The sequence below is a fragment of the Mobula birostris genome, chromosome 12 (genome assembly GCF_030028105.1).
Source record: "Mobula birostris isolate sMobBir1 chromosome 12, sMobBir1.hap1, whole genome shotgun sequence".
Taxonomy (NCBI): domain Eukaryota; kingdom Metazoa; phylum Chordata; class Chondrichthyes; order Myliobatiformes; family Myliobatidae; genus Mobula; species Mobula birostris.
The window spans coordinates 42,657,659-42,678,910 of NC_092381.1; the positions used below are offsets into that span (position 1 = coordinate 42,657,659).

The window sequence follows — 21,252 nt, forward strand, 5'->3', positions numbered from 1 at the left end:
AATACCATGTCTTGCGAATGTCGACTTCATTGCGGTAATGACACCTCGACTGGACGTGTCACTTAACTTGGTGATCTCCGGATATTTACTTAACTTGGTGATCTCCGGATATTTTGAATAGTAGTCCACACAAAGCAGATATTCTGTACCATTGTAGTGAAAGAGATCTGTGCTATTCTTATCCTGTGGTCTTCCTGGTAGTGGATGGGGAAGCAGAGGCTCTCTTGGATTGCTGTTTTTGTTTTCATTACAGACAGCACACTGAGACAGAATGTCTTCTATCTGAGTTGACATGCCTGGCCAATAGAGAATGTCCCTTGCAATTTCTTTACATTTCACTATCCCCAGGTGTGACTCATGAATTTTGTTAAGCATTTCCTGTCTCATTTGGTTTGGTATGATGAGCTTTGCCGTTTTAAACATTAGTCCTGATGCATAGCTGATTTCCTCTTTAAATGTCCAGTATTTCTGTATTTCCTTTGGAACATCCTTTCTTTCTGCTGGCCATCCATTCATTGTAATGTCTCTTAGCATTTGCATTTCAGGATCATCTGCAGTCGCTTTCCTGAACATGTTCAACTTCTTCTCAGAGATGGGTAGCTGAGGTGTAACCCAGTTGACCTCCAGCTCTCTTCCTAGCAACTCTTCCTTTTGCTCTTTGAGGTAAGCACAGCTCACAGCATCAGCAATGTGCAGTTCTTTTCCTGGCTTCTAGGTGACTGTGAGCATGTACCTCTGTAGCCTGAGAAGCATCCTTTGCAGTCTCATAGGAGCTTGGTGGAGTGGCTTTTTGAAGATGCTGTCAAATGGTTTATGATCACTCTCAACCTGGATTTCTTTGCCATATACATATTGGTGGAATTTCTCACACCCATGAATTATGGCGAGTAATTCCTTCTTGATTTGAGCGTAAGTGCTCGTGATCCGTATGCCACAGGCCTCCCATCCTGCAGTATAACAGCTCCTATTGCCTGCGAACTGGCATCCACAGACATCGTCACTGGTTTATTGACATCATAGAACTTGAGTGCTGGTGCATTGGTAACCAACTGCTTCAATGTGTCAAAGCTTTTCTTTTGTTTGTCTTCCCAATGCCATTCAGTGTTGCTCTCTAGTAGCTTTCGGAGTGGAGCGCTGTCCTCTGATCAGTTGGGAATGAATTTGGCAAGATACTGTATCATGCCCATGAACCTCAATAGTTCTTGCTTGTCTTTGGGTGGTGGTAGCTGTACCACAGCTCTGACCTTTTCATCATCTGGTTTTAGCCCATCAGCGCTGAGCACATGACCTATGTATTTGATCTCTGTAGTTCTGATCTTACATTTACTTTTGTTCAATTTTAGGCTGTACTCATGTGCTCTCTCCAGGAGCTTCCTCAGTCTCTGATCATGTTCCTCAATTGTGTCACCCCATATCAGCAAATCATCAATGATGCTGACCACCCCGTCCAGGTCTTCAATCATTTGTGCCACGGATCTCTGGAATACCTCTGATGCAGAAGAAATCCCAAAGGGTAGACGCAGGAAACGATATCTCCCTATGGGCATGTTGAAAGTGCATAATTTGGAACTTTCTTCATCCAGCTTGATCTGCCAGAAGCCTTGATTTGCGTCTAATACTGAAAAGTATTTTGCATTAGGCATGCGGGAGACAACCTCTTCAACCGTGAGCAGCGGATAGTGCTCTCTTTTGATGGCTTGGTTGAGATCTTGTGGATCCATGCAAATCCTCGTCTTTTCTGTGACCACTGTCACCATACTATTCACCCAGTCGGTCGGTTCTATTTGTCTTGTTATGACTCCCATCTGTTCCATTCTGTCTAGCTCCTCCACTACTTGATCCTTGAGAGCTACTGGAATCTTTCCCGGGGCATGCACGACTGGTGCAATAATTGGATCAATCTTGATATGGTGTTTCCCTGGTAAACATCCTAATCCAGAAAACAAGTCATCAAAGTCTTTGAGAATGTCATTTTCTTTTTTAACACCATAGATTTGCTTCACCAGGCCTAGCTTTGTGCATGTTGCTTTGCCCAGTATCGCTGAAACATGTTGCTGTACTATTTCAAACTCGATCTTGTATTTTTTACCTTTGTATACACAGGTGAGTGCTTTTTTTGCCCAGTGGCGCCATCTTGTGGCCGAAATATGCAACAAGCTTGCAGGTGGATTTTTCCAGTCTTCCTCTGATGTCCAGTGAGTTGAATGTTTCTGCCGACATTACATTGCACTTTCTCCGTCTTTTCAGCTAGGCTGCTAGCGGTGCAAAACAGCTCAAACTTCTGGATCCAGTTTTCAGCAAGATTTACCTTGTAGGTTTAAACTTGACAGTGTCTGTAACTGTGACATCTTTTACGTGTCTTCTCTTCCTTTTTATTTTTCGCGTTTTCTTCTGACACCATGTAATATTGATGTGACTCGGGCACCGCTGTAGATTGAACAACCCTGTTTATTCACCAGACTTCCATTTTTAAAACCCTTTTCCAAGTCCTGACATCATACGCACTCCGACGCTAGGAATACTCACACAATACATTACATCCAGCACATTATCCTCCACAGCTTCCGCCACCTTCAACAGGACCCCACCACTAAGCACATCTTTCCCTCTCCACCCCTCTCCGCTTTCTGCAGGGATCGGTCCCTCCGCAACTCCCTGATCCACAGGTCCCTCCCCACGGATCTCCCACCCAGCACTTATCCCTGTAAGCGTAAGTGCTACACCTGTCCCTACACCTCCTCTCTTGCCACCATTCAGGGCCCCAAACAGTCCTTCCAAGTGAGGCAACACTTCACTTGTGAGTCTGTTGGGGTCACCTATTGCATCCGGTGCTCCCGGTGCGGCCTCCTCTACATCGGTGAAACCCGACGCAGATTGGGGGACTGCTTCATCGAGCACCTCCACTCCGTCCGCCACAACAGACAGGATCTCCCAGTAGCCACCCGCTTCAACTCTGCTTCCCATTCCCATTCAGATATGTCCATACATGGCCTCCTCTACTGCCATGATGAGGCCAAACTCAGGTTGGAGGAGCAACACCTCATATACCGTCTAGGTAGTCTCCAGCCCCTTGGTATGAACATAGAATTCTCCAACTTCCAGTGATTCCCTCCCCCTCCCTTCCCCTATCCCTATTTCACTCTGCCCCCTCCCCCAGTTGCCTATCACCTTTCTCATGGTTCCGCCTCCTTCTACTACCCATTGTGTTTTCCCCTATTCCTTCTTCACCTTTCCTGCCCATCACCTCTCTGCTTCCCCTCCCCCACCCCTTTATCTTTCCCCTACTGGTTTTTCATCTGGATCCTACCAGCCTTCTCCTTCTCATCCTCTCCCCACCTTCTTTATAGGGCCTCTGCCCCTTCCCTCTTCAGTCCTGATGAAGGGTTCTGGCCCGAAACGTTGACTGATCGTTTCCACGGATGCTGCCCGAACTGCGGAGTTCCTCCAGCGTTTTGTGAGTGTTGCTAGGACCCTGGTAAGACCCCACTTGGAGTACTGTGCTCAGTTCTGGTCGCCTCACTACAGGAAGGATGTGGAAACCATAGAAAGGTTGCAGAGGAGATTTACAAGGATGTTGCCTGGATTGGGGGTGGGGGAGCATGCCTTATGAGAATAGGTTGAGTGAACTTGGCCTTTTCTTCTTGGAGCGATGGAGGATGAGAGGTGACCTGACAGAGGTGTATAAGATGATGAGAGGCATTGATTGTGTGGATAGCCAGTGGCTTTTTCCCAGGGCTGAAATGGTTAACACGAGGGGGCATAGTTTTAAGGTGCTTGGAAGTGGGTGGAAGGGGGATGTCAGAGGTAAGTTTTTCCACACAGCGGGTGGTGGGTGTGTGGAATGGGCCGCCAGCGAAGGTGGTAGAGGCAGATACAATAGTGTCTTTTAAGAGACTCTAAGAGAGGTACATGGAGCCTAGTAAAATAGGGCGCTAAGTGGTAGGAAAATTGTATGCAACTTCTAGAGTGGGTTACATGGTCGGCACAACATTGTGGACCGAAGGGCCTGTAATGTGCTGTAGATTTTCTATGTTCTACGTTCTGATCAGTGTTAGCTGGGAAGCACAGTGGTGAAACCTGATGCAGGCAGCAGATTTTTGGATGAATTCAGGACTGGGTGAGTGTCTAAGGTGAGCAATATGTTGAAATTGTTTAAGATTCAAGATTGTTTAATGTCATTTCCAGTACACAAGTGTAAATGAGAACAAAATAATTTTTACTCCGGATCTGATGCAGCATAAAAAAACAATAAGATAAAAACACAATAATTTAGAAAAATGCATTAAAAATAAATATGCAAGTTTGTATATATACATTGATTGTATGAACATAAAGTGAAGCTAGGTACAGGAGTGTCTGTACATAAGATGACTGTTGGGAAATGATAAAGTAGTGGGGTGAGTTAGTGGGTGGAGGTGTTGTTCAGCCTTACTGCTTGGAGAAAGTAACTGTTTTTGAGTCTGGTGGCATGTAAGCTACATAGCCTCCTCCCTGATGGGAGTGGGACAAACAGTCCATGAGCAGGGTGGATTGAATCCTTTATGATATTGCTGGTCTTTGTAAGGCACCTTTCTGTATATATGTCCTTGATGGTGGGTAGGCTAGTGCTAGTGATTCATTAGGCACCTGATGATCCCACTGATGATGTGTCCCAGTGCATCCTAGGATTCTCTTGGCATCAAAGGACTCCTAACAATGTAAATTTGGATGGCTAAATAATGTAAGCGTGGAATTGGAATTTCCCACATACTGAATTGAATTCAAAATCCTTTGCTGATTGATAGAAGGTAACAGCCAATAATACCAATATCCCACCAGAACTTGTAATGAACGTTAAAATGTAATAATCAAAGAGTCAATAAAGTAAAAAGTTTTTCTTGACTTTGTTTATTTGATGGTAGAAATGTTACATTTTCCAAACCATTATTCTTGATTTTTCAAAAAATTTCCTGGTTAGGAATGTCCTCAGATCTTCTATGCTGTAAGTTAAAGATATGAATAACTTTGATTAAGGTCTCAGTCAATCTTGCACAAATTCAATAAAAGTAATCAAAAGCATGCTTTGACTCAGGAAGTATAAGTCCAGAAGAAAGCTGTGAATTAATGTCTCAATTATATCCCACTTTAAGGTCAACAAATTGCCATAATAGTTGCTTGAAAATTGTCAAGTTCAGAAGTGATTCTCTGCTAACTCACTGAATGAGCAAAGATAGTTCGGCCATTGCTTCTATTAATCTATGAACTAAATCAAAATAAATCACTTTAAAATGTTGTTGACTGTCATAAACAAAACCACAGGAAGCCAGAAGCAGTCAGCAACTCAAAAAGCATGTGTGGAGTGAGAAACAGAGTTAAAGTTTCAACATAATGAATTGAAATGAGAACCCATTTTCTCTCTGCACCAATGCTACCTCATCTGTTTATTACTTACAGCAATTTTTGCTTTCATTTCAAGTTTCTAACATTCACAGTACTTTTTAAAATCTTATCAATTAACATAATGGCCCAGATTCCCCTCAGAACTGCTTCAAATTCTTTGCTGAAAGTACGCCAAATGTTGCAGTTGAAAAGCGAGCTGATAGATTTTCAAATTACTTCTTTGCCACCTTCATTGAAGTCTAGCTATGCACATCCTGCAGACAGCACAGAATAAAATATAGAGTAAACCTGCATTCTGCAGTAACATAAAACAATAGAAATTGTTTCTTTTTGATATTAAGCAGTCTACCTTCTGTCTCATTTTCATACATACACATCAGGGAAAGTATATGTCTTAACTATCTGGCAAGAGATAGCTATATGTCAGTGGAAAAATAAAAAGAAATCAAATCCTTAGAAAGAAGTGACATACAATTGAAAGATGTGGAGTCTTTGTTAGTGGAGTTAAGAAACTGCCAGAGTAAAAGGGCAGTTCCCATCAAGTTATATACAGCCCCCCGAACAGTAGCCAGAATGTGATATACAAATTACAATGGGACATGGAAAAGATGTTTAAAATGGGCAATGTTATAATACTCAAGTGGGATTTTAATAAGCAGGTACATTGGGAAAATCTGACTGGTGCTCAATCTCAAGAGAGGGCATTTGTAGAACACCTACAAGATGGCTTTTTAGTGCAGTTAGTGGTTGAGTCAATCAGAGAAAAGGCAATTCTGGATTGGGTGTTGTGTCATGAACCAGATTTGATTAGGGAATTAAGGTAAGTGAATCCTTAGGGGGCACTGACCATAATATGATAGAATTCACCTTGCAGTTTGAAAGTGAGAAGCTAAAATCAGGTGGGGCAGTATTACAGTGGAATAAAGGGAATTACAGACGTGTGTAAGAGGAGCTGGCCAAAGTTGACTGGAAGCGGACTCTAGTAGGAATGATGGCAGAACAGCAGTGGCTGGCATTTCCAGGAGCAATTCAGAATGTGCAAGATAGATACATCCCAAAGATGAAGTATCCTAAAGGGAGGATGGGGCAACTGTAGCTGACAAGGGAAGTCAAAGACAGTATAAAAGCAAAAGAAAGGGCATAAAATATAGCCAAAATAGGTAGGAAATTATAGGATTAGGAAGCTTTTAAAAACCAACAGAAAGCAAATGAAAATAAATAAGGAAACAAAAGATGAAATACTGTATGAAGGGAAGCAAACCAATAACATAAAAAAGGACACAAAAAGTTTTTTTCAGATGTATAAAGAGTAAAAAAGAGGCAAAAGTGGATATTGGATTGCTGAAAATTTATGTTGGATAGGTAGAAATAAGGGACAAAGAAATGGCAAACAAACTGAATATGTATTTTGTGTCAGTAATCACTGTGGAAGACAACAGCAGTATGCTAGAAATTCAAGGGTGTCGGGGTAGAAGTGAGTGTTGTTGCTATCACTAAGGGGAAGGTGCTGGGGAAGCTGAAAGGTCTGAAGGTAGATAAGTAACCTGGACCAGGTACACTTTGCCCCAGGGTTCTGAAAGAGGTAGCTGAAAATACTGTGAAGGCATTAGTAGTGATTTTTCAAGTATCACTAGATTCTGGAAAGGTTCTGGAGGACTGGAAGATTGCAAATGTTACTCTATTTTTTAATAAAGGAGGGAGACAAAACCAAAGACACTATAGGCTAGTTAGTCTGACTTCAGTGGTTGAGAATATGTTGGAGTCCATTATTAAGGATGAGGTTTTGGAGTACTTGGAGGCACATGATAAAATAGACCAAAGTCAGCATAGTTTCTTTAATGAAAAGTCTTGCCTGTTGGAACTCTTTGAGGAAATAACAGGCAGGATAGGCAAAGAGAGTCAGTGGATGTTGTCTACTTGGCTTTTCAGAAGGCCTTGACAAGGTGCAGCTCACGAGGCTCCTAAACAAGATAAGAACCCACTGTATTACATGAAAGATTCTAGCATGGATAGAAGATTGGCTGACTGGCAGGAGTCAAAGACTGTGAATAAAGGGGCCTTTTCTTGCTGGCTGCTGGTGACTTGTGGTGCTTCACAGTGGTCAGTGTTGGGACTGCTTTTTTTCATGTCATATGTTAGTGATGAAATAGTTAGCTTTGTGGCCAAGTTTGCGGATGATATGAAGATAGATGGAGGGGTGGGTTGTGTTGAGAATCTGCAAAAGGACTTAGACAGATTAGGAGAATGGGCAAAGAAGTGGCAAATGGAGTATAGTGTAGGGAAGTGTCTGGTCAACCACTTTGGTAGAATGGATAAAAGGATAGACTATTTTCTAAATGGGGAGAAAATTCTGAAATCAGAGGTGCAAAGGGACTTGGGTGTCCTCAAAGGTTAACTTGCAAATTAAGTCAGTAGTAAGGAAGGCAAATGCAATGTGAGCATTCATTTTCAGAGAACTAGAATATAAAAGCAAGGATGTAATGCTGAGTCTTTATAAGGCATTGGTCAGACTGCACGGAGTATTGTGAGAAATGATGTATTGGCATTGGAGAGGATCCAGAAGAGGTTCACGAGAATCATTCTGGGAATGAAAGAGTTAATATATTGGTAGCGTGTGATGGCTCTGGATCTGTACATGATGGAGATTAGAAGAATGAGGGGGGAATCTCATTGAAACTTTTAGAATATTAAAAGGCTGAGATAGAGTGGATGTGGAGAGAATATATCCCTTAATGGGGGGGGGGGTCTAAGACCAGTGGACACAGCCTCAGAATAGTGGGACACCCCTTTAGAACAGAGATGAGGAGGATTTTTTTTTACCCAGAGTGTGGTGAATCTATGGAATTCATTGCCACAGAAGGCTTTGGAGGCCATCATTGGGTACATTTAAAGCAGAGTTCGATAGGTTCTTGATTAGTAAGAGTATCAAAGGTTGCAGGGAGAAGGCAAAAGAACGGTGGTGAGAGGGATATTAAATCAGCCATGGTGGAATAGCAGAGCAGATTCAATGGGCCGAAAGGGATAATTCTGCTCCAATATGCAATGGTCTTATGGAAAATAAAGACCATCATAGATAAGCTGGTGAGAAAAGATAGCGTCTGACCAACGCTTCTAAATGATTTGACAGAAAAATTGGCTGAAAGCTTATGAAAGAGGAATCAAAAGTAACTCCAATGTAGGAGGTTGGAACTGTTGCATATATCTGATTCATTACTTGTAACTAATTCAGATACAAAAGGGCAAAAAAAAACCCAAAGCATTATTTAAAGTACAGTGAGCTAAGGCCAAACTTTGCTGGTGAACGCTGAATTTTATCTGTTTAACAAGCTGCAGGATGTGCATAGATACATTTTCACCCGATGTCGCAAAGAATTCATATGACTATATTACCATTCTGCAAATGTTGTCCTTCTACTATCTTGTACCTGTTAATTCCTTCTCCTGTCATGCAGACCCCCCTGCCGCTGCTGACAAAAAGCATCTCGGTCTGGATGTTTCTGTACAGTCTGACGTTGCTCCGCTGTGGGACTGCAAGTGCTGGACCACATTGTTATCATCATCATCCAGCATCAGACAGTGACAAGGGCATGAAGCCACTTTCAGAGATGTACCCCAAATGCTCTCACAGAAGTCCCTTCCGTTCCTGTACATCTGCACACAAAGAATCATTTGATTGTTAATGAGTAGTTTCAGCATCATATTCAACAGTTTATTATATATAAAATCATTTATAATTTCCATGTGCATTAATACAGACAAGTTTGAAATGTTGGGAAATCAAATGTAAGAGGAAAGTACACAGTACGTAGCTTCGGATCATTGATGTGCAGAAGGATCTTGGGGTGCTCTATCCATGGCTCCTTGAAAGTGCAGCAGAAGTAGAAAGGGTGATAAAGAAGGCATCCTTGGATAGCTACATGGATGGGTGGGATATGGAGGTCTAGATGGGCTGGGGGGCATATTTCTGTGCTGTGGTTTTCTATGACACTAAAAAAAAGGAATAAGGAAACAGATAAAGGCCTACATATATATAATGCCTGATTATACTTTCAGAAAAGTGCCAACAACTTTACAAATAGTTAATTAATTTGAAATACACTCATATTATTCTGTAAGCAATCCTTTGTGTGAAATTCCTACAGGGCGCAAAAAAAATGACAGATCACTTTGAAAATAAACTGAGAAACAGTGAACCAAAGTCAGCATTAGCGCCATTATTTCACATGTAGAAAGTTAATGTAACTCCATGGAAAGAAAACCCTGGTATTTGATCAACACACATCAAAGTTGCTGGTGAACGCAGCAGGCCAGGCAGCATCTCTAGCAAGAGGTACAGTTGACATTTCAGGCCGTCGACTGTACCTCTTCCTAGAGATGCTGCCTGGCCTGCTGCATTCACCAGCAACTTTGATGTGTGTTGCTTGAATTTCCAGCATCTGCAGAATTCCTCCTGTCTGGTATTTGATTTCAATTTTCTCCTCAAACATGGAGTAAAATAACAACAATAGTATTCTATCCTTTTGAGGACTAAAACTAATCTTTTTTTTACTTCCATGCTTGGGCTCCTAAGTAAAAGAGTCCTGCTGGAAACAATACTGAAGGCAGATGAGCCATCATTAACAAGGTTTGTGGTTACAGAAAGCATAGGGATAGTGAATAAATACATCTTATGGTGCTAAATGGGAAGCCTAAGTGATTTGTGCAGGAATCTTGGTTCACAAACATACTTAATCTTTTAACAATTACAGGTAAGTGATTAATATGCATGGATTTTTAATGGTTTAAAATATTAAGCTGCAAATGAACAAGATAATTTTTTTACTTTTATCTGCCTTTTGAGATTAAGGATGACTTGCTTTCACAACTGCTTCTGGTGTAAACATCGATATCTTTGACTTGTGTCTTTGCAACTGTTCTCTCCATGGACCTATAAAGATTGTGCAACTGGGTCATACCTTGTCATGAAGTGCAACATAAATCCTAGTTAACAGTTTTGGCTAGCTTCCATATGTTCAAAGTCCATCTGGCCCAGATAATGTCAATAGGATATTTGTACTTGCTTGGAACATCTGTATTTTTCATTTTTTTAAAATGTTGGGATCTCACCAGAAGTAATTGCACTCGAGTGTAAGAAAGTCAATCATTCTGTACAGTACTGCATAGCTTTGGTGGAATCCCACAAGTAATTTTCCTGGCAATGAGGTTCTCCACAACAATCAAATACATACAGTACAAGGAAGGGCCATCAAACTAAAATTATTGTACACAATATGTTCTCACAGATGTTTTCTAAATGTGTAACTACATTTCCAGGAATTAAGTGTTATTGCAACTTCCTTGGAACAGCATTCTGATCGTGTGTGAATGTACCGTACATGTAAATATTACTTGGCAATGGAATGATTCCAAGAAAAATACTTCAAAACAATGCAACTATGTTCAAGGAGTTCTGGTTTAGAGGGCATATCTAAGATAGCTGCCTCATCTTGATAAATGCTTCCCTAAGATGCTCAAACTTATGGACACTTGCAACCTTTGTTCTTGGTTAAAGCTTTTTTAAACTGGTGAAAGGAGCAAATGCATCCTTCTCTTTAAAGTTCAAGGGTTTAAAGTAGATTTATTATCAAGTACATGAATGTCACCAAAAACAACCCTGAGATTCATTTTCTTGTTAAATCCAAAGAATAATAACCATAACAGAATCAATGAAAGACCCAACCAACTTGGGCATTCAACCAGTGTGCAAGTACAAAAAGAAAGAAATAATAATAATATCGAGGACATGAAGTGAAGAGTCTTTGAAAGTGAGTCCATAGGTTGTGGGAACATTTCAATGATAGAGCAAGTGAAGTTGAGTGAAATTATCCCCTTTGAAAAAGAATCTAGTGCTTTCCCGGCGTATATGACGAATGAACTCTTCTCAGACTTCCAGCTGGGTACAATTATCGATTATAATCAACATGTCTATGATGAACTCTGCCACCTTCTTCAGGGATGGTGCCTAGGGATGTCTATCCGGTGGTATTTAGTCCGTCCTTCCTGATAGGTTAGTCCTCATCTAGTCAGGTTTCTACTTTCCCACCTTGTTTACAATCAAATTCCAATTGTTACTTAGAGTGAGAACTTCGCCTTTGTTAAAAATTCTGTTCCTCTAGTTTTATTTCAATGGCTTCCTTTACAAGGCGGTTCTAAAGGCCATTGGTGTGGCACAGTAGTTTTGTGTCATCAAAGTCAATCCTATGGCCATCGCTGATTTCTCTGGGTAACCGAAATGGATACACCTCCGATGCTCCTTAATGCAGGTTTCCACCATACGTCCCGTCTGGCCGATATACGCTGCTCCGCATTCACAGGGAATCCTGTAAACCCAGGTCGTCTTTGACCCACATAAGCTGTGATTTGAGCTTCCTTACAGGTTTGTGGATGGTATTAATCTGGTATTTCTTCAGGATCCTCATGATCCTTCTAGAAACAGTAGAAATAGTTGTTAGGTTTCCTGGTTTTTCTGTCAGCTCTTTTAAGGTGATTTTCTTCACTTTGTAGCTATTCTGTAGGAATGTCGTGCCTGGAGTCCATGAGGCCACACTGTGAAGATGTCTGAAGAAGCATTTGGGGCTTAAAGGCAATGAACTTGGAGCCTTCTTCTCAAAGTCCTCCATGTTGAAATTAGCAAACGCCGATGACAAGTGACCCCATGGCCACTGCGTCCATTTGTTCATCATAGTTCCTCTTATAGAGGAAGTACATCGATGCAAGGGTGTGTTCAAAAAGGTCAATAGTACCCTCATCAAACCTTGACCACAGGAGAACCAAGCTGTCCTTGATGGGAACCCTCGTGAACAAGGACACCACATTGAAACTGACTATAATGTCCAAAGTCTTGGTGGTGCCAGCACCTGAAGCAGAAGTGGCTTGCATATTTCTTCAGTGAAGTACATCCTGACAATTGAATCCGTGGGATCCTGCTATAGAACTCTGTAGGTGGGATTGTCCAGAACCTGTTGGATTTTCCCGTGATACCCCTCGGAGGACCTCAGCACCATTGCATTTTCTTTGTCCGCTGGTAAAATCATGATGGCTGGTTTTGCCATAGTGTCTAGAATGTAATGTTCAGTTTTGGCAAAACGGCTCTTTTTCTGGCCATACAGACCTCTATCCTTACCTCCTCCATGGTATCTGGTAGTAGTTTTCGGATTGCTTGCTCTACTCCGCCAATGTAGTCCCATTAAGGTATAACTCTGGGGACCAGAGAGAATTTTAGCCCCTTGGCGAGGACCAATCTAGTCGCCTTGTGAATGCTTTGCCCATTTTGATTGATGACAATCCTTTCTGGGTCCAATGGTAGGGTGGCTGCATTTTGTTTGGATAGTTTGTTGTATTTCTTGATCTGCCTCACAGTATTCCTTCATGAAATGAGTTCACCTTGGGTAGTGGTGGACATGTCAATGTACTCCCAGTCACTAGGAGATGAGAAGGCTGGCAGGTGAACAGTCCCGATTTCAATGGCACAAAACTACTGTGACACACCAAAGGCTTTTGGGACCACCTGGTGAAAGGAGCCATTGAAATAAAACTACAGGAAAAGGTTTTAATAACAATGAAAGTCTCACTCTGAGTATGAACTGGAAGTTGATTGTAAACAATGTGATAGAGTGGAAACTTGATTGGTTGAGACTAACCTATCAGGAGGGACGGAATCCTGGGGTATAAATACCACTGGACTAGACATACTCAGCCATTATCCCTGAAGAAGATGGCAGAGTTTGTCATCAAAATTTTGGTTCTAATCGAAAAGTCTAAGCAGAATTGATAGGGAAAAATAGAAATTTACGTGGGTTAGGAGTAGCCAGATAATTTCATTTAAAACAGTATTTTCCAATGGAAGCTGTTGCTTTGCCTTGTACTTACAGGAACACCACTTTAACTACAATTAGTAATTTCGGAAGAAAACACATGGTGCACACTAACAAAATGCCTCTTAAGCATACATCCAGTGAACAAGCATCTACAATTTTATGTACAGTGCAGATAAATTGATATCATTGAAACGTCAGTTATAATTGATACCTGTACCTGGCTTGAAGCCCAAAAAGAGTTTATTTGTTATCCCCTGTTGTTCAAGAGCCTGATGGTTGAGGGGGAATAACTGTTGCTGAACCTGATGGTGTGAGTTCTGAGGCTGCTGTACCTACTTTCTCGTGCAGTGTTTTTTTTACTTTCTGGATGACGTGCCCATGTCCAGAAGAATTCATCGCATTTTTTGATTGTAACCAATAAAATTACCAGTGCTTGTTCCTGACTATACACACCAATATCAAGGAAAGCTTACCAAGAGCAACAGGATTATCTCAAAGTGAAATGCCAACTGGGTGAAAATGTAACTCAGAGCTGAATGTTTGCTGAGCAGCAAAAACAGCCTGCCGAAGGGTCTTGGCCTGAAACGTCAACTGTACTTTCTTCCATAGATGCTGCCTGGCCCATTGAGTTCCTCCAGCATTTTGTGTGTGTTACGTGATTTACAGAGGCAAGTGACCCCATGACAACAGAGTACCGTGCATGAAAGAGCTGCACTTGCGTTACACCTTGCGTGAATGGGGTAGAATGTCCAGGTGTGATTTCTGGAGACAAAGCTAAAGCATTTGCAATCATATTCAGTCAGAAGTACCGACTGGTGAATCAGTCTCGGCTTCTTCCTGTGATCTTTGTCATCACAGAAGCCTGTGTTCAGCCATATTGATTAATTTGACATGAAATCAAGATGCACTGGATACATCAAAGACACTCCAACACCAGCTAAAGTTCAAGTTCAAATTTAATTATCATTCAGCTACACATGCACATGGCCAAAAGAAACAGCATTCCTTTGGGACCAGGATGCAAAACACACAGCCAACAGCCAAGAGCACACTACATACACCCTGAAGGTTAACTTGCAGGTTGAGTTGGTGATGAGGAAGGCAAATGCCATGTTAGCATTCCTTTGAAGAGGTTTTGAATACAAGAGCAAGGATGTGATGCTGAGGATTTATAAGGCACTGGTGAGGCTGCAGCTTGAGTATTGTGAACAGTTTTGGGCCCCTCATCTTAGAAAAGATGTGCTGGCATTGGAGAGGGTCCAGAGGAGGTTCACAAGGATGATTCCAGGAATGAATGGGTTATTATACGAGGAATGTTTAATGGCTCTGGGTCTGTACTCACCGGAATTCAGAAGGATGAGGGGTATCTCATTGAAACCTTTCAAATGTTGGAAGGCCCAGACAGAGTAGATGTGGAAGGGATATTTCCCACGGAAGGAGAGTCTAGGACAAGAGGGCACAGCCTCAGGATAGAGGGGTGCCCTTTCAAAACAGAGATGTGGAGAAATTTCTTTAGCCAAAGGGTGGTGAATTTGTGGAATTTGTTGTCACATGCAGCTGTGGAGGCCAGGTCTTTGGGTGTATTTCAGGCAGAGATTGATAAGTTCTTGATTGGACATGGCATCGAAGGTTACGGGGAGAAGGCCGGTAACGGGTTGAGGAGGAGACAGAAAAAAGGATCAGCCATGATTGAATGGCGGAGCAGACTCGATGGGCCAGGTGGCCTAATTCTATTCCTATGTCTTATGGTCTTACATAACAAATAGATTATATAGTTACAATTTCAGAAAAACATGTAGTCACAGAGAAAGAAAAATAATATAGCCCAAATCCCTGAGTGGCATGACTAGATTGCCCTGGTCCAGCATGTTCTTCCTCTGAAACCAGCACTGACGGAACACTGGAGAGCAACACTGAGAGAATACCAGACAGCAACACTGATGGGAGGGGCCAGCCCCAACCCCGTATCAGTTCCAGTCCACCCCACAGAGGTCCCTACTCTCTCCCACCCCACCTTGGCTCTCCTCCCCTGGGCGGTTGCAATAGGTGACATGGCAGCTTCCGCCTAGTCTTCGCCACAACTGAGGCATTGCAGCTCCCTCACGGTCAGTGTTGCCAATGAGCCAATGAACTGGACTTGCAGTATCCTATGTTACCAATGTCCAACAAGGTCTTGTGATCACAATAAAAACGCACAAGATAATCACTCACTCGGTTTGTTAGATTGTGTATCACCTCAGCACAACGGTATGCAACAAGCCCAGGCAACAACATAACAACAGTACGGCATAAGTCCAGCTCCATACTATCAAGCAACTTGCTGATGGGATAGTTTTGTAGTACTTGATGTTCTTAGTATCCAGCAGTGGTTTACGATCATAAAAAAGACATACAAGACAAACAAATACATTTTTGATTGGACCCGGAGTGGTTGCTGCGTCTGAGCAAGCCGCAATCTTATCAGAAGAAAAAAGAACAGATCAAGCAAGTTGCTTCAGTGCATTTTGTAACAACAGTCTCCAGCAGATAGCCTGGAAAAATTCCCAGAAGAATCAAATCCCCAGAATGGAGGGCAAGTCAATTTTTGGCTAAATGCCACTCAAAAAGTTTACAAAAATAATCAGCAAAATGACTCGAGATTTTGTCAACAGTGCTATCAAGTATAAGTTCTCAAGGCATCTCATCAAGACTGATGAGGTCACCTACGTATATTCTGTTTCTTCAGGTCTCATCATCTGCTGATAACATCACAACCATAGCCAAAGCATGGATGGGAGAACTAAATTCTGGATGTAAGGTGAGATGATTTGGATTGACATAAAGGCAGTATTTGATCAAGTGTGGCAGCAAATAAGGTGATGAGTTACTGAATGGAAGTGGTTGTGGTCAATTGAAGTCAGTTATGGAACTGCAAGGCAATGTCATAACTGAAACTTCTTCAGTTGCTTTATTGATAACCTTCCTTCTATGATAAGGTAAGAAGTGAGGATGTTTGCTAAAGACTGTATAATATTTAATACCATTCACATCTCAAAAAAGGAATAATCGATGATTGCAAGTCCTACAAAACATCCAGGCCAGTATGTGGCATGTACAACAGAAGTACCGTTAATGTCCGTCTCCAACCAGAGAGAGTCTGTTTGACTACATCCTTATTTCTGAGACACGCCACCAAATTCTTCAGGGTCACTACTGATGAAAAACATCCGGCCAGCCACATTAATACAAAGGCTACAACAGTATGTCAATGGCTGAGTATTTTGTGATGGATAACACACCTTCCTATGCTATAAGTGCTGTTTGACCATGTACAAAGCCCAAGGCAGGAGGGTGAGACCACATGAGGCAATATTTCTTCCAAAACTATTGGAAGTTGTGCACCATTTACAAAATGCACTATAGTTACCCACCTGGGCCATTGCAGCAGCACCTTAACGCATGTTCTCCAGTCTGTTGTCGCCAGTACAGTCTTCTAATTGGTAGTGTGCTGGGGCTATGGCATCAACGCAGGTGATGCCAACAGGCTCAATAAACTGATTAGAAAGGCTGGCTCTGTAATCTGAATCAAACTGGACACACTGGAGGCTGTGATAGAACAAAAGGCCCTATGGAAAATCCTGGCAATTCTGGACAATATTCCTCTCCCTCTGCATGCCACCTTGGCTGTTCAGAAGAGCACTTCCAGTAATAGACTAAGACAGCTGCGCTGCTCCGAAGAGCGCTATATGAGGTCATTCTAATAGGCCCTATAATGAGTCAACCTCTAACCAGGGAAGTGATGATCCCCTCCTGTTAGACTATTCAAGATAACTTATTTTTTATTTATTCTTCTTACTAATCTTCTAATATTGTTTATCTGTGAACTTGTACTGTGACACTAATTTCCTTTGGGATCGATGACATATCTATCTATCTACAAATGTATCCCCATCACAAAGAAGGACATGTACAACCTTTCCTCTTGAAGGTTTCCTTGCTGAACAGAATAAAGTTGATCGCTCCCCAATTTTTGAACTATAGGTGAAAGGAAATAAAAATTGAGTGGTTTCTGCAACAAATAGAATAATGTGACTGCTCTACACATTAACTCCATTTATCTATCTTTGGTCCATATGCCCTGACACCATTATCTAACAATAATAACACAATCTTCAATATTTCACTTGACCCAGAATCTGCAGACCTTTAGTTGGAAAGAGTTACAGAAGGTTGTGATAAATGATTCTTGACCTGAAATGTTAAGACTCTTTCTCTGTCCATAGTTGTTGCCTAACCTTGAGTTTCCAGCATTTTAGCTTTTTATTTCATAATTTCAGTGTGAACAATTTTTAATTTTTCAAACTAAGAGTACCGCCTAACAATGAATATAATTAATCAATTCAAGTTCTACCCCTTTGAAGTATATTTGTATTTATCTCCAAAAACTACTAATGGTCATATTTATATAATGCTACTATTCTTACCTCATGGTAGGGAACACATTCATTTCTGCAGTGATTTCCTTGATCGTTCCATTCCCAATCAGTGAGCCAGTTTCTCACACAGGTCCGATCATTCCAACAAGCTGCATACCTGTTGAAATATAAATATTTGATCATTCAGCATGAGCAGATTGGAAATCTCTTACTCACACTTCCTTCAGTTAGTCCTGACGAAGGGTCTCGGCCTGAAATGTCGACTGCACCTCTTCCTAGAGATGCTGCCTGGCCTGCTGCGTTCACCAGCAACTTTGATGTGTGTTGCTTGAATTTCCAGCATCTGCAGAATTCCTGTTGTATGAGCAGATTGAAGTGTTTTTGTCTGTTGGATGCCTCATGTTCCTATACTACCCTAAGGTAAGAACAAAAATTAACTTTGATACCCCAGTGCAGTTTCCTAGATTAGATGTGGAAGTGGGTCCTACCTGCTTTATCAAGTGGAGAAACAAGGCCCCATGATTTATCCTGCTAATATGTAAACATACGTTTGTACATCAAGATTTCAAAAGCATGCCATTTAGTTATTATTCCTTTGTTCTGGGGGCTTATTGTGTAAGCCTGCATAACAATGGTAATCACAGTTCATAAACAATATGTTGATTGTTAAGTGCTTTGGGATGTTCTGAAATGGATGACTTTCTCTCTTAGTAACCACTGTCATTGATCAGCTGACTTTCATCCTATTGGTGATATCCACCAAATGAGAATATTCCTTATCCACAAGAACCTCCACCCTGGAGCAGCATTTTTGCAAGTATTCAGATGAGCACTTGAAACACCATGGCATTGATGCCTATGAGTTGATGCTGGAAAATGGGATTAGCAGAGAAAACCTGATGACTGGCTTGGGCGCGTTGGGACAAAGAAACTGCCTTCTGTGCAATATGACTATTGTCTATCTGCTCTAATTTATCCTTGGGACCTGAATAAAATGCTGGAGCAACAATATCACTCCAGATGAATTTTCATTTCTACTTTTCTGCAAGAATTTCTGTACATTCATGGTGTCATACAGAATGGACTTCCAGATTTTTTTGTGGCACTTGGAAAATGATGCTGGCTAAGTTATGAGACTAAAAGGAAACATATGATTGTAAAGTTGGAGGTGGAGGTAGAGGGGAAGGTCTTTTGAGGCTGCTTCTGCAGTTGAGAATGTGTGACACTAAAAGAACTGCCAAGCAGTGAAATAGAAGCTTCAGTGTCTCACAGGAATAGCCACGACTGAGTCAGAAGTCTCACTGCCGAGACTTGAACGCACACAAAAAAATAGCACACACTGCAGTTTAATACTGAGGGAGCAGGACACGGACAAATGTTCTCTCTTTTGAATGATATATGGTCTTTCAGGCAAGGATTAATTACCATATTTTTTGCCCAAAGGTATTTCTCAATCAGAATCCCTTAGATAATGATCTTGCTGTTTTTTGGACCGGCCTTAAAATAGATTTGCAGCTGCCTTTCCAAAACTATAACATCAATTATAGATATTTAATTGCCACTTCATTAGTTGTGAAGCATTTTGGTTTGCCCTGATCTTATGAAAGATGCTACATCTATGCCAGGTCTGGAAAGTCAATGAAGGCAAGGCAATGGATGTTGTCTATATGGATTATAGCAAGGGCTTTGACAAGGTCCTGCATGGGAGGTTGATCAAAAAGGTTCAGTTGCTCGGCATTCAAGATGAGGTAGTAAATTGGATTAGACATTGACTTTGTGGAAGAAGCCAGAGAGTGGTTGTAGATGGTTGCCTGTCTGACTGGAGGCCTGGACTGGTGGTGTGCTGTAAGGATCAGTGTTGGGTCCATTGTTTGTCGTCTATATCAATGATCTGGATGATGATATAGTTTCCTGGATCAGCAAATTTGTAGATGACACCAAGATTGGGGATGTAGTGGACAGTGAGGAAGACAATCAAAGCTTGCAGCAGGATCTGGACCAGCTGGTGAAATGGGCTGAAAAATGGCAGATGAAATTAAATGCAGACACGTGTGAGGCACTGCACTCTGGGAGTTCTTACACGGTGAGCGGGAAGGCATTCAGGAGTGAGGTAGAGCCGAGGGATCTGGGAATACAGTTCCATAGTTCTTTGAAAGTGGCATCACAGGTAGATTGGGTCATAAAAAAGCTTTTGGCACATTGGGCTTCGTAAGTAAAAGTATTGAGTACAAGAGTTGGGATGTTATGTTGAAATTGTATAAGAAGATGGTGAGGCCTAATTTGGAGTACTGTGTCCAGTTTTGGTCACTTACTAACAGAAAAGATGTAAATAAGATTGAAAGAGTGCAGAGAAAATTTACCAGGATGTTGCTGGGACTTGAGGACCTGAGTTATAGGGAAAGGTTGAATAGGTTAGAATTTTATTCCCTAGAATTTAGAAGATTGAGAGGAGATTTGATAGAGATATACAAAATTATGAGGAGCATAGATAGGGTAAATATAAGCAGGCTTTTTACACTGAGATTGGGTAAGACTAGAACTAGAGGTCATGGGTTAAGGGTGAAAGGTGAAATGTTTAAGGGGTACGTGAGGAAGAACTTCTTCACTCACAGGGTTGTGAGAGTGTGGAATGAGCTGCCAGCGAAAGTGGTGGATGCAGGTTTGACTTCAACATTTAAGAGAATATCGGAGAGGTACATGAATGGGAGGGCTCTGATTTGGATGCAGTTTGATGGGCAGATTAAAGGTTCAGCATGGACTACATAGGCTGAAGGGGCTGCTTCAGTGCTGTAGTGCTCTATGACTCTATTAGTGCTCTATGACATTCACTATTCACACTGCTTTCTTTCATGATAATTCCTGATTAGAACCTGGATATCAGGAAAATTTATTAAACGGCAAACCCCAACTTGATTAATATAATGGCTGAGCCAGGTGATGAATTAGTGGCTTTCTGAGATTGGATTTGAGGTGCATTACAGCACAGAGAGATTTGTGCTTGCATTATGTACTGTAGCCACGTGTTTGATATCGCCTTCAAAACTGTGAACATCACTCAATTCAAACATCACAAGAGATAGATACCAGATGAAACATTTTAAAAACTGTATTACTCACAGACTCCCTCACTCATTTTGATCAAGCCACATAATATGATCTTTCAGCAACGCACAGTAAGTGCTCGAGGAACTCCAGGCAGCATCTAGGAAAAGAGTATAGCCGATATTTCAGGCCAAAACCCTGCCAAAACACTGCCAGAGATGGAGGACTAGCAGCATAACAGGCGGTAAGTAGTAGTAAATATATGATGGTGAAATATATACTGATAAATGTTTGAAACCTTATTTTAAGTCTGAACAGAGAAAAAAGACAATATTTGATGAAAATTAGAATTCCTCCAAGGCAAAGTTGTGTTTAAACAGAAAAATAAACTTACCAGTCATCACAAAAGCTCTCGCAGACTGGGACATGAAGAATTGAATACGGGTTATTGGGATTGATCCAGTTGAAGGCAAGGGGTGAGCAATAGTAAAAACAATCTACTTTTTTCATGTACTCTTCGCATCTGGAGTAATGAATAACAACATTGTGACATAACCAGA

At 41.5% G+C, this 21,252-nt stretch overlaps 1 protein-coding gene across 1 annotated transcript in view; it reads right to left on the reverse strand.

Annotated features, from left to right (window-relative positions):
• Nucleotides 1-4,871: 4,871 nt before the first annotated feature.
• LOC140206314 (riboflavin-binding protein-like) overlaps nucleotides 4,872-21,252 on the reverse strand; it is a 36,614-nt gene continuing 20,233 nt past the window's right edge. The window contains exons 4-7 of the mRNA XM_072274651.1: nucleotides 21,087-21,215; nucleotides 17,699-17,807; nucleotides 8,805-9,030; nucleotides 4,872-4,979 (exon numbers count right to left, since the gene is read on the reverse strand). Coding sequence (XP_072130752.1) covers nucleotides 8,824-9,030; nucleotides 17,699-17,807; nucleotides 21,087-21,215 — 445 coding nt within the window. The 3' untranslated portion in view covers nucleotides 4,872-4,979; nucleotides 8,805-8,823. The remainder of the gene's footprint in view (nucleotides 4,980-8,804; nucleotides 9,031-17,698; nucleotides 17,808-21,086; nucleotides 21,216-21,252) is intronic.